General features: G+C 55.5%; 4 protein-coding genes across 4 annotated transcripts; all 4 read right to left on the bottom strand.

Moving 5' to 3' along the window:
• Positions 1 to 1400: 1400 nt before the first annotated feature.
• On the bottom strand, positions 1401 to 2042 carry LMXM_27_1620 (eukaryotic translation initiation factor eIF-4E,putative; the record flags this gene model as incomplete). The annotated part of the gene is made up of 1 exon (XM_003876688.1): positions 1401 to 2042. The coding sequence occupies one exon, from the start codon at positions 2040 to 2042 to the stop codon at positions 1401 to 1403; it is 642 nt and encodes a 213-aa protein (XP_003876737.1).
• Positions 2043 to 8299: 6257 nt separating this feature from the next.
• On the bottom strand, positions 8300 to 8479 carry LMXM_27_1605 (ghistone H1 like; the record flags this gene model as incomplete). The annotated part of the gene is made up of 1 exon (XM_003876687.1): positions 8300 to 8479. The coding sequence occupies one exon, from the start codon at positions 8477 to 8479 to the stop codon at positions 8300 to 8302; it is 180 nt and encodes a 59-aa protein (XP_003876736.1).
• A 2167-nt stretch (positions 8480 to 10646) lies between these two features.
• LMXM_27_1600 (conserved hypothetical protein) lies at positions 10647 to 11303 on the bottom strand (the record flags this gene model as incomplete). Its single annotated transcript, XM_003876686.1, has 1 exon — positions 10647 to 11303. One exon carries the CDS (start codon positions 11301 to 11303, stop codon positions 10647 to 10649), a length of 657 nt encoding a protein of 218 aa, XP_003876735.1.
• Positions 11304 to 16893: 5590 nt separating this feature from the next.
• Positions 16894 to 18342, bottom strand: LMXM_27_1580 (putative amino acid transporter; the record flags this gene model as incomplete). The annotated part of the gene is made up of 1 exon (XM_003876685.1): positions 16894 to 18342. The coding sequence occupies one exon, from the start codon at positions 18340 to 18342 to the stop codon at positions 16894 to 16896; it is 1449 nt and encodes a 482-aa protein (XP_003876734.1).
• Positions 18343 to 18402: the final 60 nt, after the last annotated feature.

The following is an 18402-nucleotide window of genomic DNA, read 5'->3' as shown; positions in this document are numbered from 1 at the left end:
GCCAAGTGCGCAGGGTAGCGCCCTCGCGTGGCTGAGGAGGGTCGCAGTCGTTTGCGGTGCCCCGCACCGAAGAGTGTGCACCTCCGTTAGGTGTCGCTCAGCTCCACGACGTCCTACAGCCTTCAGTGCTCCACTGCCTCCACAGAAGATGAGCTGCCGTGTGGCTCGTACGCCATCCTTCTTTTCTGAGGATGCGAGGTCTGTGAGGTGGTCAGCACAGAAGACGTGGTGCAGTCCGGGTGTCCTGATGCGCTCCCCACCCAGTGAGTCCACCACGATAACGGAGAGAAGAAGGCCTCGGAAAGACCCTTGTGGGATTCCGCGGGTAAAGCTGTCCATCTTCTGCCCCTTCTCGTGGAGGCGAACGCAGACGCGACGGTCATCGGAGAAATCTGTGATCCGGCACGCGTGAAACGGGTCTACGCTGAATCTGTGCCGTGCCGCGGTGTACACAGGCGAACGTGCGAGCGCAGAGCCCGCAATTGCTGCGCCTGTCTTGGTACCCGGCTGGTGCTGAGCTGCCTTCTGGAGACACCAGTCAAGGAGAGTCTACAGTGAGGCGCAGGGAGGGCGGAAGCGAGGCTGCTGTGACTGGCGCCTTTCTTCCACATGGTCGCGACACCGTTCGTTCGAGTAACTTGCAGAGATGGCTGGTTAGCGCGAACAGGGGCGGTAGGATGCGGGACACGTCTAGATTGCGAAAGTGACCCGAAAAAGGCAAAACGAGAGCGAAGAAGGCATCGACTAGAGACACAGACACACACACACGCACATTATCAGTGGCGGCTGGAGAGAAGAGAGCCGAGGTGAGAGACGGAGGTAAATGGAGGAGGGATGGGGCTGCGAGGAGATCTTACATACAGTAGTGCACATGTGGGCCCCCGCACAGCTGGCAAGACGCTGCCCGTCTGCATCCCTGCCTTTCTAGTACGTTACAAAGTCCATATACCCCCCTCAAAGAGAGGCTTCCCCGCACTGTTTCATGTGAGTACATTGACACATGCACAAAAACAAAACGAAACGAGGGGAGGTCGCTGGCATCAACGCGTACAACGACAACATGCCCGACAACAGGCCACAGATTGGGTGAAACGCCACAGGACAAATTACAAAAAGAGCAACAATGACACACACACACACAAACACACACACACATGTATATATGTATATACCTATGTATATATGTATATGTATACATATATGTATATATATACAGATACGTTGATATATACATATATACACACACACATATATATATATATACAGATATATTGATATAGATATATATTTATATATGTGTGTAAATCGTTCTTAAAATGAATCATAAAAGACAAACCCCACAACACGTAGACAAGCAAACATCAACCACAGCAAGATGATATGCACACAGACACACACTGTTAAGACGCCTCGCCGTGCTTTGTGAAGACAATGGATGCAATCGGCGCCAGGCTCGCCTCCTTTGTCAGCGTCTTCTTTAGCGCCTCGATCTTGTCCGTTGCGGACGCATCGCTCACCCACACGGCGAGGCGGTTGTGGTACTTCCTCTTTGACATGACAATGCCCGTCACGAACGGCTCCGCTGATGTGTCCTTCTTTTCTACACAGTCGAGATACTCGCCTACGGTGGCCATCAGAACATTCTCCCACGCCTTGTCGAGGTCCGTCTTGGCCTCCGCCGCGCTGCCATCGGCTGCCGCGGTACCGCTGGCATTGTTGCTGCTCCGACCATTGGCGCTGGTGATATCAAGGTTCACCCAGAGCTTGCCGCCCTTCTTGTTGGCCGGGTCCTCCCACATCGGCTTAACGCCTTCCTGGAAGAGGTGGTACTGCGAGGAGGTGCGCAAGGCATGCAGAGGCTTCATGTACCTGAGCATGACGAAGAACTCCTCCACGGAGTGCACGGTCATGATGGGCACCAACGACATCTCCCAGTTTTCAGTGTTGTACGTAGACGGGCTATCGTACCAGAGTGTCCAGGCGCGCTGCAGCTTGTGCAAATTCGCCATTTTGTTGGGAGGAACTGAAGATGGAGATGACATGCCGTGGCGCGAAACGAAGAAGAGGGGAGGGGGGTGCGTAAGGCGATGATCTAGGACGGCCGATTCCGTTCAACTCGACTAATGCAGCAACCACAACAGGGACAAGGCGAGATAATAAAGAAAAACTTGCAAAGCAGCTGCAGTTGAGGACCAGGAGAGATGTACACCAACACACGCAGACGGGCAAGAATGATGAGGGGACCAGGCTCTCACACGCGTGAACAAGCTCACGCAGAGACAACGGAGAAAGAAGAAAAAAAAGAGGGAGAGAGACAACAAGCGTGAAGAAGGAGAGGCACCAACTTGAACCTCGAGAGAGGGCAGCGCGTGTGCTGGAGTGTGCTCGTCGCGGAGAGGGAGGAGAGGAGAGAGGAGGCACACCAACGTACAAAGAGGAACGACAAAAGACCTGAGCTGGTGACTGTCTGCGGAGGAGGGTGGTGGTGGTGAGGGAAGGTGGGAGGGGGGGGGTGCACAAGTAGAAGACCAGGAAGACAGAACGGCCTACAAAGACGAAAACACTCACTCACGCAGAGGTGAAAACACCCTCTCGCTGGGATGCGAGAGGATGCACGCACACGCACACGCACACGCCCACACACACACGCAAACACGCACTTCGAACACCACCGTCACCACCACCTCTGCTAGCGTGGATAGGGCGCGAAAACAAGAGTGAAAATCCAAAGAAATAAAGAACAAAAATGAAAACGCAAAATGGAAGGAGGAAGAAGAGGGAAAATTACCGAAGAATATGCAGACGCAGAAGAAAAACGAAACAGAATGTGTGTGAGAGGGAGCGTGACACAGCTCGTGAGTAGGTGAGCAAAGTAGCTGCGTGTATCTTTGTCCGTGTCTCCGTGTTCGTGTGGCTGTCCGGGGGGGGGGAGGGGGAGTGTGTGTCTGTGACGTCAGGGAGGGTGGGTGGGCTGGAGACCACTACGGCGACGGTGTGCTGACCTCTTTTTCGTCCCTCTTTTCGCTTTCCGTTTCGTTCTTTGTTTTTTTTTCTTTTCGTTGTTCGTTGTTGGTTGTTGCCGCGCCAAAGCGCAGAACACGCAACGCGCCACAGAAGAAGAAAAGTCGAAGAAGTAATCACCTCCACCAGGCTGGTCAACACACACGCACGCACGCACGCACACGCACACAGAGAAATAAAGATAAACGCAAAGAACACACACGGAGAGGGGGGAGAAGGAGGAGGGGAAGAGTTCGAGAGAGCAGATGAGCGGAGGCCGCGGAGGAGAACGGAAAAAGAACTTCACCAGACCTGGTCGTATACTGTGCGGCAACAGCACCCTAGCGTTAGAGGGGGAGGGGAGGGAGTACGTTGCAATGATAATTGGCGCTTGTACGACTGTACGTGTATCGGTGTTGATGGGTGTGTCCGTACGTGCGCCTGTCTCTGCGAGTGGGCCAAACTGTTGCACCCACACACACACACACAAAGAAGAAGGTGGCACGATTGACGGTGAGGACGACAACTGCTAACCACGGGAGGAGATGTGGTACGGGACGTGTTCGAGCGAGCACAAGAATTGCTGAGGTGCGCGGCGCGGCACTTCCAAAAACGCCCAGATCCACACGTTCCCTGATTTCCTTCCCTTGCTTGCGTTGCTCCCCTCTTTCTGGGCTCGCTCAACTCGTTACTGGTAAGAGGGGGAACTTGCGTGATCCTTTCCTTTTCCTGACAAGAGAAGAAAAGGGTGGCTTGGGTATGAAGGGCAGCGAGAGGGTGGGGGGAGGGGGAGGCTGGAGGAGCGTGGCGTGATTACGGGTGGGGGGGGGGGGAGAGGAGGGAGGACGATTAGAGATGGGAACAAAGGTACTTCTGTGAGACACCGCGAAAGGCTCTGCAAGTAATGGACTACTTGTGAGGAGGAGAACCAGTGCAGGTGATGCACAAAGATGGTGTCGGCCGCTCTCGCTCTCTCTCGCTTTCCTTCTCGCACCCTTCCTGTTTCTATTGTGGGTTTCTTCTCTTCTCCGCCGTTCTCCGTGGTTACGGACGTGTCAGTGAAGGTCAGCGCGTAATCTTTAAGTGCAGATGGCGCCGTATCGAGCTGCTAAACCGGCGGATTTCCTTTGTGCTTGTGTGTGTGTGGGGGGGTGAGAGTAGGAAGGGGTCTCTTCGCGCCTCTTACAGAACGTTTTCGCTGCTCTTAGCTAGTTGATGTGATCGCGTGAGGAGGGAGGGGGTCGTGTGGGGAAGGATGGATGGGTGGAGTTATCTCGCCGTGGAAGCTTCTGTTGTGAGCGAGTGAAGTGATGCGCGTGAAGGAGTGTGGCTGGGCAAGAGAAAGAAACACAGAGAGAGGGAGAGAGGGGGAGGGAGGGGATGAAGATGAAGAGCTGGGGAAAGAGAGCCAAAAAAAACCTGCGGCATTCGTGGCAGCCCCTCAAGCGTGCGCATGTGTGTGCGTGTGTTGGATAGTGCCCTTCCAGGATCGCCACATATGGGGGAGGGGGCAAGAAAGCAGGCCCCACTTCAGAGAACAGTGAACACACACACGTCACCACCGTGCAGAAAAGAGTCGTCAAGCACGAGACCCACCTATACCGGCCAAAGTAGAGGGCCCACATCCTCGTGCATTATTCGGCTACCCTATGAGACCCGCCACCCCCTCCACCCACCCAGCGCGCTCCTGCTGGCGAGTATCTTCACCGTGAACGCAAGAGTCATTCTTGGGATTGGGTGTTCACATGCAAACATTTCTTTGGCTTTTCTTGCGCCTTCCATGTTACGCGGGGCTGCACCTTGAGCCATGTAAGGGAAAGAGCGAGGGAGGGCAAATATGCGCGTCTGCTGCAAGCTGAGCAAGCACCCAATCAGAGAAGCAAGAGGGACCGCGACGCCGAATGGGTCAGCTGGACACGAGAAGCAGAGAGCACGTCACCCCTCTCTTCCTCCTACGGGGCCACATGTGCTTCTCCTTCGCCAAACCCCCATTCCCTGTTCTCTGTCTTGCTCACAGAGTAGAGACACTCGCGCCAGCACCGTTATCGATGTGCATTGATGAAGGCGGAGAACATGAGAAGGAGGAAAAAGACACATGTGGGCAGAGCGAGAGCGAGAGAGCTTCAGTGCGGTACAGCAGGGCTGTGCATTAGGATACACGCACATGCAGAACAAAAAAAAAGCATGGTTGCCGATAGGAGAAACAGAGGTAGAGGTACAACGAGGGGAGGGGGGGGGGAGGGCAGGGGCGCAGAGAACACACCATCACCAACCACCTCCCGCTGACAACGCAGAGGAGGCATGAGACGGTGGAGAAGACACAACACGGAAGCGGGAGACCAAGCCTTTCCTCCCACTCGCGCAACCACCTCTGCGGCAAGCCTGAAGCTAAGCAACACAAAGCAGAAGGATGAAGCCGCTTCGTTGCTGAGTGGTGCACTGGTACCCCGCGCTCATGTCGAACTCGTAAGCAGGCCGGCATAGTATACAGCACACGCCTTGTGCTTCATCGTGCACGTCCCTCCACTTCTTTACGTTGTGCAACTTCTCCACCCCGGTGTGTGCTGAGACCTCCAGTCCCACCCACATCTTGTGTTTACTCGTTGGTTGGCTTCAAAAGTTGGAGAAACTCGGATAGCAAGACACCCCCGCCCCGACATCCTCGACGTTGCAGGCACCGTGTGTGTGGGGGGGGAGGGAGGGGGAGCGGAGACGCCGACCTTCTTTTCGGAAGCGTTCTTCACAGCAGCTTACGGAGCAGCGGCCATTTGTGGATGCAGTGGAAGGAGCACTGTTGGGGATGGGAGGGGGCGGGGGTAGAGAAAGGAGTAATGCTTACGGAAAGGTGATAGTGGGGGCGGGGCGGCAGAGGAGTGGTGAAGAGATGGCTGAGCGAGGGAACAAAGACTCTGCAGACGAGGCGATGTGGTGGCTGTGCCCTTGGTGCGTGTAAACGTCCACGTATGTAGGTATCGGAGGAGGATAGGGAAAGGGGTGGGTGGAGGTCGATGTCCGTTTTCCGTAGAGCAGGTGAAAGAAGGGAGACGCTCCGGGGGCGGGTGGGGAGGGGGGAGAGCAAGCGAGAAGGAACACCACAAAAAAAAAAAACGAGAACGCGCATCCGCGCCAAACGGATAGGATGTCAAGTACGGGAGAGACAACGACGACCAGCAGGCACGTCGAGAAGAAAGACAAACAAAGGTGAAAGCTGAGAGAGGTCGGCCATCCAGGGTGGGGGCAATGACAACGCGTACAGCATGCGTCTCCCAACCCCCACCCCCACACACACATGCATGCGACACCTGCCGAGAATGTCTGTGTGAGGGAGGGTCGCACGTCGTTGCCCCATGACGCTCGAGCGCCCAGCCCTGTGTGAGTGAGCACGTGCAAGCGGAGGAAGGAACGCACACAAAGCCCCTTACTCCAGAAGAGAAATGCACATGGCTGCAGGCAATATCAGCTCTCCTGGCATCCATGTGCATCCCCCTATTCAGAGACCGCGCTCTCTCCCAGATGCAGAAGGCGCACAAGGCTGCCCTCGTGGCACAGGACGGGCCACTGTCGCGTATGCGCAAGAGCGGTCTTGAGCACCATATGTGCATGTGCGCACGTCGATGGGTGAGAACGCGGACTCGCACGCACGCAGGAGGTGCACGAGCCGCTACGCCGCATTCTTGTTCCTTTTTTCTTTTTTCATTTCCCATAATCATTTCTGGTTTCGCAGTGTTCGTACGTTTGTCTTTCGCTGACGCTTTCACAGTCGGAGCGAGGCAACGGCTCGAGCTGCAGTCTCATGGAGGCGCACGGACACACACACACACATGCACGCACGCACACATGGAACGCAGCTAGTCAGCCATTCACGCCGGCCCACGTTGCACCAGGGAGACGGACCGATGACGAGCGTAGCAGAAGAGTCGCCGAAGACGATCGCAAGGATACAAGAGAACAATTTGTGGGCATTTCTCACAAGAGATGATGGAGAAAATATAGATGGGAAACATAATACAAAACAAAGAAACCACGGCAGTCCTACAAGTACACGCTCCGCCCGTACTCCTGTCATCTCATCTTCGTTCGCTCCTTTCTTCGCATCGCTTCGTGCTCCCTCCTCTGCATCTCGTGCCCCCTTCCAACGCATGTTTTCTTTTTTCCCTCTTCTGTTTTTTCCCTACTTGCGTCCACTCACGACGCGCGAGCACAACCAGGAAGACTTCTATCGTGAAAGACAAGACGGGGAGGAGCCAACGGGATGAGGGAAGCGAAGGGAGGAGGAGGAGGAGGGCATTTGGGTAAAAACAAAAAAAAAACACACCCACACACACACACGAGGAAAAGAGAAAAGAGCAAGGCCCACGGCAAGATTGAAAGGATGGAGGAGGAGGAGGAGGAGGGCGTATGTGTGTGTGTGTGCGGCTGTGTGTGTGGGCAGAAGGTAGACGCGAGGGGAGAGGAACAACACTGGCAAGTTCGAAAATGTGGTGTCCTTGCTCGATGTGAGCCGCTCATTGCTATCCTCCTCTCTGCCTCCTTTTTTTTGTCCTTTTTTTATACCTTTTTTTTCTTTGTCCTCCATCCTGTTTTCTCTTCCCTCTTCCCACCTCCCTGCCTCGTCTGCTTGTGCCTCAACACATGTCTAGGCTTATATGTGTGTGTGTCGGAGTGTGTGTGTGGTGGGGCGGGGGGGGGAAGGGGGAGGGACACACGCACACATACACGCGCGCACACGCACGCCTTCCTTAATGGAGACGAGGTAAGGGAAAGGGAAGGGAGGCGGGTGAGGGGGAATAGGTGAGTGGGAGCGAAGAGAAGAATGAAAACCAGGAGAGATAGATAGATAGAGAGAAAACATGCCCCATGTACAAGAACAGAGAAGTGGTACACAAATGACTTCTGGTCAGACAAAAACGTACACCGTAAGCGAAAAGGGAAAGAGGGGAAAGGGAAAAATCAAAGGAACAGACATGACATGGAATCAATGGAGAGGTGGGTGGGAGGGCAGATAAAACAAATCTCTATGAATTTGGCGGGGAGAGCGAAAAAAAAAACTAAAAAAGAAAGAAAATGAAGCGAGAAGATGCAAGAGGGAATTGCACCAACACAGAAGGCGGAGTGAAACACGTCGGCGTTCCAAGCGTATGCGTATGATGCTTGTGTGCGCAGAAGCCAACACCTACCGTGCCCCTACGCGTGAGCGAGACGGGGGTAGGAGGAGAGGCAACCGCAGCAGCCAACAACAACAAAAAAACACTGGAACAATCTCTAACAGCGATGTGTGTCGGCCTCTGCGGTTGGCATTCTACTTCTTCGCAGCGCTCTTCTTCGTGCTGTTCTTCTTCTTCGACGCGCTCTTCTTCGCTGCCTTCTTCTTCGGGGCGGCCTTCTTCGCCTTCTTCGGCCCAGAGGACTTGGGCGCCGCCTTCTTTGGGTGGGCCTTCTTCGCCGCCTTCTTCACAGCAGCATGCGGGGAAGCAGCCATTTGTGGATACGATGGAATGTGTATTTGTGTGTGTGTGTGTGTGGGGAGGGGGATGGGATGGTGTATAGGAAAGGCGAGGAGGAGGAGTGCAATAAGTAGCAGTGGTAGTGGAGAGAAAGAGAGTAGGTGACGGGATGGCAGAGAGAGAAATCTGGGAAAGTGTGTATGTATGTATGTGTGTGTGTGAGGGTGATGTGTGTCGTCGTGGTGGTGGCGATTATGAAGGATGTTGGGAAGCGGGTGGCAGGCGAGGAAGAACCACGAGAAAAAGAGGTGGGGTTTATGCCGCAACACGAAGAGAACGAGGGAGGAGGCGCGCGACCAACCACAGCAGCAAAGAAGGAAAAATGCCAGAGCGGCAGGGGACGCGAGTGGGGTGGGAGGGAGAGCCGAGTGGAAGACAGAGCAAGCGACCCACGTGGCACTGGACGCCAGAATGGTACAGTGGGGAGAGAGTTGCGGACAAACACACTGGTGCGCAGGTCGGGCAGGGGCGGGGGTGGGGGATGGGGGGAAAAGTCCTCTTGCCACCCTTCCCCTTCCCCAGCGTTCACGTCAGATGAGGTCGAGGGCCGCCCTACGGCAAAAAAGGCCACAGGCAGAGCCGTTGGCAACTCCCAGCGCCTTCGCACATTCCACTCTCTGTCCTCGTCAACCAAGACTCATGAACGAAAAAGTGAAATACGAGGCGGCGGTTGGGAAGCCAAGTCAGCGCAAGCAGCGTGTGGAAGACGCGAGGCCACGTCCAGCTCCCGCGAAGGCACACATACACACACGCGCACGCACGCATGCACATGACTAGGGCGCTGCAGCGAGGCTTGCGCGTGCCTTTCGTAGCCCCCCTCCTTCGTGTGCGTCCCACCCTTCTCTGCGCACGGTGGTGCCAGTGCGCCAAAGCAATGTATTTGCCCTTGAAGGCCCGTTCCAGCCTTTTTACTATTATTTCATGTTCGTTGTTGTCCGTTTACTTTACGAGAAAATGGGAGGGGAGAGGGTAAGAAGAGGGACTACTAACTACTGCTATCATGAGAACACGCTTGAGTGTCTGTCTGTGTAGGGAGCAGGGGGGCGGGGGGTCTGAACACTGTCGTCACGCCAAAGTACGCAGATGATGGTGTCTGTCATGTCTTTCTTGGTGCCCCACCACGTCGCCATCATCTTCGACTCCTCCGTGCCCTTTTTCATGCAGTCCAGATCATGGCCATGGCAGTCGACAAAACGGAGAGAGCGACGTGCTATAGGGCTGAAAGAGAAAAGCGTGCGAGTGACCAGAAACTGCTTGGCTGCCCTAGTGGTGATCGTCCAGGTGTGACCACACGTAGCGGTGGGGGTCTAGCACCAAGTCGCGGGCGTTGTACTTGATCTGCATAGCAGGGTACTCGCCAGCACAGACGCCCATCGAGAAGATGAAGAACATCCACCACGGATCGCGGTTGAACTGCGCAAAGGTGCGCGGCACGAAGCCACCGAGGAACATGGCGTGGCTGCGGTTGTGGTGGGCGTATGAAGAGATGAGGTGGAGGAGCCGATATTTCAGCAAAACGTGATCGAGAGAGAAGAAAAAAAAACAAAGAGCGACTCCGTTCGATAAGACTCAAGTACTCTTTTTATGAACCTTGTGCACAACGAAGAGGGGGGGGGGAAGGGTGCCGGGTAGGGTTGGAATGGGCCGAGTGCAGCAGGTGTTACCATCACCACACGAGAAGGACGTCGCATCCATTGCGGAAGAGGAGGCGCGCGCGAAAAATAAAAAAAGAAATGAAGAGGACGTGACAGGACAGGCGGAGGGAACGTCAGTGGGAGCTGGTGTTCATGGTAAAGCAGAAGATGGCATGACTTGAAAATATTCGAAAGACGTGCGCCGGCGTACAAGCGGGTGTGGCACTTTTGTGTGCGCGATGGACGCGGTGGTGGAAGAGGAAGGGAAACCGCCAATCACGTGACGCACATGTTTGCCTCTGACGAACGCTGAGGGCTGCCCCTTCTGTTTTTTTTTTCTTGGTGTGCGCGTGTGTGTGTCCGTTTACCAAACCGTGGCGGTGGTGGTGGTGGGCGTACGACGCCTCATCGCCATTCCTGACCGTGCACAAGTCATGAGCGCACCTGCGAACACCCCCCGAAAATTATCACCCACACGGTGGGGAGCGGCTTCCGTGGTTCGCCCCCGCTACGCGAGCGGGTCTAGCACCGTGCGTATCAGCTCTTGCTCGTTTTGTGGGTTGCGCCGCACCCGCCAAATAACATTCCACGCCGCCACCGAGCGCTCCTCTGTGCGTGGGTCCCTCATGTCGCTGTTCGCGACGTCATCACCGGTGCCGAGACGTGCCAGCCGGACACGCATCATGCTCACCTGCAGTAGGTGCTTCAACTGAACCGCTTCCAAGGGGCGAAAATCGCTCAAGTACACCCTCAGCTGATACATCACCCCGGGCGCAGCTCCAGCAGCGCCATCCACTGGAGCGCCTGCTGCATAATCAGAGGAGGACGTCGATAAGTCCGACGCGCTGGCCGCCATCAAAAAGGCGCCGTTTGCCGTGGTGGAGTCCGGTCGTGCCAACGGGCCACTCACAGGTGTGAGTGGTAGCAAGGTCAGCGTCGTTTTCTCCGACGCCACATCCGCCACAAAGTCAACGGAGACGCCCAAAGAGGTGATGAAAGACTCAAAGTCGGCCCCGTCATAACGCTGGAAGTGGAAGGTGAGGGAGAAGGAAAGCGGCGCTGTCAGAGGCGCCGAGGACGGCGCTGCACTGGCTGTATCATTCCCAGTCGCTAGCAGCCGGAAGTTGTGCAGATTAACTGCAGAAGAACAAGCGGACGCGGCCATTGTGTGGGAGAGGCGAATGAGGCGCACCAGGCAGAAAGCTGACAAAGGACCGCCTATTCTGCGACTGGGGCGACGGCACGCCTGTACTTCGCAAGATAATGCGTGCAAGAGAAGGCAAAAGCAACGCAACCCGCAGTAGGGGTAGAGGGAGGGGGAATGATGAGGTTGGAGTGAGCCCACGGCGTCGACACAACAGCGGTAGGGAGCGGAAGAAGCGAAGAGAAGACGAGAGAGTGGGCATTGCGAGGAGGATGAGGAGGAGGGGCAAAATGATGACCAGACTGCAGTCTGCCCCGGCAACTAAAAGGCGAGAGGGGACAACGGAGACTCGTTTCGCGCTAGATGGACGCAAGCGCCACACTAAAACAGCCTAGCTCGATTGTCTGTCACTCTCGCTTCGTATCGCCGTTTCTACGACCCCCTTCTTGGACCGCTTCAGCGTGCACAGTACTCGTGGAGCGATATCACCAAGTCCCGAGGGGCGCCAGTGTGGTGTTCGAGGGGCGGCTGAGCAAAACCTCGTTTGGTGAGTACGCGCACAACTTTACTGACGTGTCTCCTCGAGCGTAAGTCCGCTGCACTGCTACGCGCTTTGGCCGCATGGACTTGACCTCCTTTTGCAGCTCTTAACATGGAAAGACGTCGCTCACGAGCGCCTTTTCCAAGACAAATCACGCACAAAGTCATGCACAGAGTGAGGAACCTGAGGAGAGAGAGCCATACGCGCACCACCTTGATTTCCGAAGAGACCCACACACATACACTGCGCCAGCATAAGAAGCCCTTCCCCCTCCACTTCTCCCCCAAGAAAGAAACGCCGTGTAAAACGCCCCTTAAGGCGACACAGCGGTGGTGGCGGTGGGAGGAGGAGGGGGGGGGGGGTCGGATACGAAATCGAGAGAGGCGGGGCGCAGAAGTCGATCCGACGAGCGAAACCGTGGACCCGCCTGAGCGACCGCTGAAAGCGGCCCAGCCGTACCGGTGAAAAAGGCGCACGAGGCCTGAAGCGACACTGATGCGAGACCGTGCCGATGCCAAAAGAGAATTATTACCTGCTTTCTTGTTCTTTCTTTAAAGCGGTCCTCACAGGCTTGACACCAGCATCGAGTGCGTGCGCTGCTCGCAGTAGCGCACGGCAACTGCGACCGCTACGGTGGCCGTCGTGATGGCTAGGAAGCGGTTAAGATTGCGCCAGAGCATCGGGTACGCCTCTTGATCCGGCAGCGCCTGAGGGCCCTGCATCCCGGGAAACATCTTGACCGTGTGGGTATGGGGAAAAGGGAGAGGGGGGAGGCGCACAAACAGAGCCACTAAAGCCGAAGAGGTGAACAAGGAAGGTGAAAGGAGGGGGTGCTCTGCTCGTCGACGCCGGGGAGCGACAGATGTTCTTTGCCGTGTATTGGCGTCTCTGTGCACCGCTTGCTTCAGCCGTTCACGGTCGATCGAAGAGAGAGGAGAGGAGAGGAGAGGAGATGGGGGAGGGGGGCGTATTGCCTAAGGGAGACCTTTGCAGATATGTGCCATATGAAAAAAAAGACACGAGGATGTGTACACAGCCTTGTTGCGTGTGCTTGTCGTGTGCGAGCTGCGTTCCGTGCGAGTGAAGGCGTACCGTGGTGTTGTCGTTTCGGTTGCGTAAGAGGGTTGGTGAGAGGGGAGGGAGAGGGAGAGTCAGGTGCATGTGAGCAAGTCCCGTGGAATACGAAGGAGAGACAGAAGAGGAGGTCGGAGCGGAGTAGTAGTGTGCTTCACACGTTGAGGGAAATACCGATAAGGTATCCACATGTGCGAGCATACAGTGCAAGAGGGAGGAGGCGCAGAAGGGTTCAGGTGCGATCGATCGATAGGCAAATGCGTTGAGAAGCTCCAGGCTTCTGTGCAAGAACTTTCGGTTAAAATGCACTCTCGTCATCGAACATGGATATGCTACCCTGCTGCGCCCTGCAGCCCACACGAAACCGGGCATGCCAGATATCATCAAAGCACATGGCAGGCGGCCACCGAGCACGCACATACACATAAAGACGGATCGGTGTGTCCGCGGCCCTGGGCGAATGGCTTCCATTCACAGTGGCCTTGCCCCTTTTTCATGCCTAGCGTATCTGCGTTTCGTTGTGCCCTCCCCCCTCCTCACCGCACCCCTCCCTCTCCTGGTGGGCACGAGAAGGGGGTAAGGGGTGGGGGTGGGGTGGAGGGATGAGAAGGACGAGGAAGGAGGGAAGGAGGGCTGAAATACGAGCAGTGGGAGGAAGGGGAAATGAGCGCACAAAATGGTAAGTGGGAAAGGGAAGAAGGTGAAGCGAAACGAAAAGAGATCCAGAACCCCCCACCCCCAACCCCAACCCCAAACAAAAGATGAAACATTGACGGCTGCGGTGAAAATGAGGGGTGGTGGTGACGATCCACGACGTCGACGTTGCCTTTTTGTTGTTGTATGGCCCCCCTCCTCGTTTTCTTTTTAATCCTCCTGTGCTTCATTTCTTTTTATTTTTATTTTTCTTTTATTTTTCCCTCTTTTTTTCGTGTGTGTTCGCCGCAACAGGCGACGGTGGTGCACTCTCCGCGATTGACCGTCCTTCCCGCGCCAGAACCCCACGCACGACGCCCTCGAGCTTTCTCTGCCTTCCGGCTGTTGTCTCCCTTTTTTTACCGTTTCGGTGTGCGTGTGTGTGCGCCCTACTTCTTGAAGGAAGTGGCGGTTGGCTATGGGCGATGCGCTGTCCTTTTTTATAGTAAACCTTCTTCTCAGCCCGCCGGCACGAGCATGTGTGCGTGTGTGTTTCTCGCCCCTGTCTCTTCGGGAGAAAGCGTCAGCGTGCGCATGCCTACGTGTCTGGACTTTGTGTTTTCTAGGAACGCAGCGGAAGGGGGACTAGACGGGGCTTTGTCGCCCGATGTCTTTCAGCGGTCTCCTCGAGCAGAATGTGTTACTAAACACGGCCACAAAGAGCGCCAGAGAAACACGACCCGCCATCACCAGCGGATGTGCCAGAAACGATAAAAATAATGAAAAAAACAGAAAGAGGGCGCGTAGGCGGTTGCCAAACGTGGTGTGGTGTCATCAACATCCCACCGATATGCCTCTTCACCTTCGCTGCTGCACTGCCTCGCTCAACGGGACGTGCAGACGATACGGAAGAGGAAGTAGCAAGACGGAACTGGTGCACGACAGAGAGAAGAAGGGGAGGCGCCCGTCCAAAAAAATAAAAATAAAATAAATAAATAAAATAAATAAATAAATAAAATAAATTAAATAAATAAATAAAATAAATGAAAGAATACGTAAAACACAGAAAAAGAAGACAACCGCGGAGGAAAAAAAAAAACAAAAGAAAAGGGGAGGGGAAGGGAGGGGAAGGGGGGATCTTTTAAAAGGCTTTGACACGTATACACGCACACAACACTGTCATGAACACAGAGACTCCCCTCTCCCCTCAGTCTAGTCAATAGAGCCACTAGCGGGTACTTCGCGTGTGTGGTGACTCAATGGCTCAACTAGCCATTTTTTTTTCGACTATGGTTCCTTTACCCCATCCCACCTCCGCGGGTAAAGATATACAGTTTCGTGTGCCGCACACGCGCTCCTCTCTAGTGCCTTGCCCTGCTCCGCCGTGCGCACGAGCATGTGCATAAATCGAAAGCGGAAAAAGAAAAAAAAACACGCATCACTACAGTGATGGAGGCGCAAAGGGTGGCAAAGGCCATAGGAGGCAAGCGAGCCGTGACTTCGATTTACAGCCGGTGTGCAAGGCAAAAGAGGAGCGCACGAGGAGCGTCGAGAAGAAAATAAAGTAAAAAACTAGCATTCCCCCTTCGTTTATCCCGCATAGACCACCAGCATCAGAATACTACGAACTACTCTGCAAAAATATATATATGTGTGTGTCTGTCTGTGGGGAGGGGAGGGGAGGCACGCGTTCAATGGGAGATAGAGATAATGGGAACGGGAACGAGCAACAGAGGGGGGGGGGGAACGAAGAAGAAAAAAAAATAGGACGACAAGAATAATACAAAAGTGCAACACGGTCGTGTATCCACATCTATATATGTATCTATACATATACTGGGACACACATCCGTGTGTAACATGCACGCAGAGTGACGGGAGCGAGAGGAAAGAAGAGGTAAAAACACGCAACCGAAAATAATAATAATAATAAAAAGGCAATACACCGTACGAGAACGTCTCACCGAGAAATCGCTTGCTTCAAGACCGAGATATCCTCAACACCACACGCACACACACACACACACGAGGTGCTCCACCGGTATGAATCGAGGAGGCGCGGGTGTGTACACACATGTGTCCCGGTGCGCTATCACATTTTCTTGTTTTTTTCTCGTGTGTGTGTGTGTGTGCGTGTGTGCTTCGTATTCCCGCCCGCTTCCTCACGCCGACTCACCACTCGCACACGCTCTGGGGTAAGGGAAAACAGATGCGAAGCGGTACACAACAGAGTACGTGTACACATACATGTATTTATGTCCGTAGGTCCACACATAAATACATCAAACAAGAAGGATACTTGCGAGTGCAGATAATAGACGAGCGGGTGGCGAGGTACGGCGTGGTCGGGTGCATGTTGCGTGGGGTAGGGGGCCGTGCCTCCACCCTTTTTTTCTTGGTGTGTGGGGGAGGAGGGGGGAGGGAATGATTCTTTGTTCAAAGAATGCTTCCTTAGGGAGATACGTCGTGGACAACAATTTTTTTCTGCGGCTGCTGCTGCTGCTTGTGCGTAAAGATGAGCAATGCACAGCAGCAGGGGTGGGTGGGTTTGGTGGACACCGAGAAGACCCATTCATTCATTCAAAAAAAAGGAGTCGATGAAAAACGATATCATCAGTCGGCGGAGCACACGCGGGCGCAGACGCGCCGATGCTTCGATAACGTTTTAGTGCAAGACCTAACACAATAGAGAAAGACGAACAGGGAAAATAAAATACAGAGAGACTCACGTGCTTCTGTATCCCCGCACACGAACATGTTGCAAGGGTGCGCAACTCCCACTACCCTTCCTTGACACGTTCGCCTGCTTCGTGGTTGTCGCGCCATCCCTTTTTCTCCCTGGCAGAAGGCGTCGCAGGTTCATCCCTTCCTCGCCTCCACTCACAGGGATGTCCATTTTTTTCTTTTGTTCGCTTCGCTTTCCCGTGTCTTTTCTCGTCCTCAGACGAGCGAGCGGGAAAGACGAAGGCGTTGGCTTTTGTGTGCCTCACACAAACACACACAGCGGAGGTGGCACAAGCGGAGAACTACACTGATTCTTACTCAGTGCCAAGCCATGCCGTATGCATGGAGCCAAGGCGCAGTTGGGCACTACATCGCAAACAGGAGTGTCTAAGAAAGAGAAACCCCAAGGCACAGCAAGGTGAAGAAAGGCACGCACGCAGAGGGAGATGCGGAGAGGAAGTACGGGGGAGAAGCGGGTGGGGAGGCGTGCGGAGAGCGCCCATGAGTGCAACGTGCTCGGAGGCAGCACCCAAAAAAAAACCGCTCCGCCGGCGCCTTTGCCCCTCCCCGCTCTCCTCCACACGTGTGAAACAAACACGCAGCGACCACCGCAGACAAGCGCGGCTGCCTCGCTGCTGCTCAGTGCACCTCGCCGTAGATCGAGGCAACCGTGCCGAAAACGACAGCAACCACGCCGGCGATCAGCAGCAAGTACGTCGAGACGTAGTGGAGCCAGCCCACCTGCCGCAGGCCCCAGTTGCCGGCGTACATGACGTACAGAGCTGGATAGATGAACCCCAGGAACCCGCCGCAGAAGCTGCCCACAAGCCCAAACACCACCTTCACATTCGGGATGAACAGCCCCAGCACAAGCGCAAACACGGAGAGCCCAGTGCAGATCACAGCGTTCAGCCAGAACGGCACCGTCCGGATGTCCTTGAACATCGGGAAGTGCCAGCCGAGGCAGTAGTACACCGCGTCGCGCGACGGCTGCATGCAGATCGCAAACCCGACGCACATCTTCACGCCGATCCCAACGTACGCGATCGCAACGAGCACGTCGCGGCGCACGTTGTAGTGCAGCAGAATCGAGTCCGTGATCTGCTCGCCAAAGTCCAGGTACCCGAACAAGCCCGCCAGCACGTACAGCGCACAGCACACTACCTGGCTGATCGCTAGGTCCTTCGAGATCCGCCCGGGCGTCGGGTTCGGCGTCTCGCGCGCCACCTCGAACACGTTCGTCTGTGCGAGGAACGCGAACAGGATGCTCGAGAACCCCACAATCGCGTTGTTGCCCGTCTTAAACATATGCGGCTGGTGGGCCGGCCGCCCGTTCTCGAACCCGTTCATCGCAGAGTGGATCACGATGACAGCCACAAAGTTCATCATGCACGTCACGCCAACGACCGAGAAATAGCGCAGCGAGTTGATCTCCTTCGGGATCGACAGCGGCAGCATCACGCACGACCAGATAAGGATCACAAGCACGCGGTTGCCCCACGCCGTCCGCACGAAGCTGTTTACAGACGGGTCGTCCGTCGCGCGCGACAGCAGGTCGCCTGTCGAGATCACGTACGACACGCACGACCCGAAGCAGAACATCCACAAGTGGAACGCAGCAAGGTAGTCCCACCCGCGCCCAAGCAGCCCGCGCGCCAGCGCCTCGTACGAGTACAGCCGCCGACCCGTCTTGTCCGCGGCCTGCATCATGATGTACACCGAGTACACAGTGCTCATCGTGATCGCGATCAGCACGATGACCGACGTGACAACGCCCGTCGCCTGGAACGTGGACGGCAGCGCAATCACGCCGGAGCCCAGCGTCACGGCGCCAAGGTTGTACGCGTTCGACAGCGTCCCGCCGTGCGGCACAGCCTTGTTCAGCAGAGTAGTGAACCAGTTGCGCGGCCGATACTGCGTCGCGCGCACCAGCTCGTCCGCGTCCGGCGTGATCGGGGAGTCCGCCACGTCTTTCACATGCGCCCCGCCCACCTTGTCCACCACCATCGCGTCATCGCTGAAGGACGTGCCGTCCTCGCTCACGCGGTCCATCTGCGTGTCCGGGCAGCGGGTGCGCTGCGTCATCATGGCGGCGCAGCCAATACTGTCTGCAGTCGGCCGTCAGTGAACGGAAAGAGGGAGAGCGAG

This window comes from Leishmania mexicana, chromosome 27 (assembly GCF_000234665.1).
Source record: "Leishmania mexicana MHOM/GT/2001/U1103 complete genome, chromosome 27".
Taxonomy (NCBI): domain Eukaryota; phylum Euglenozoa; class Kinetoplastea; order Trypanosomatida; family Trypanosomatidae; genus Leishmania; species Leishmania mexicana.
This window is presented reverse-complemented; position numbering and strand designations above follow the sequence as displayed.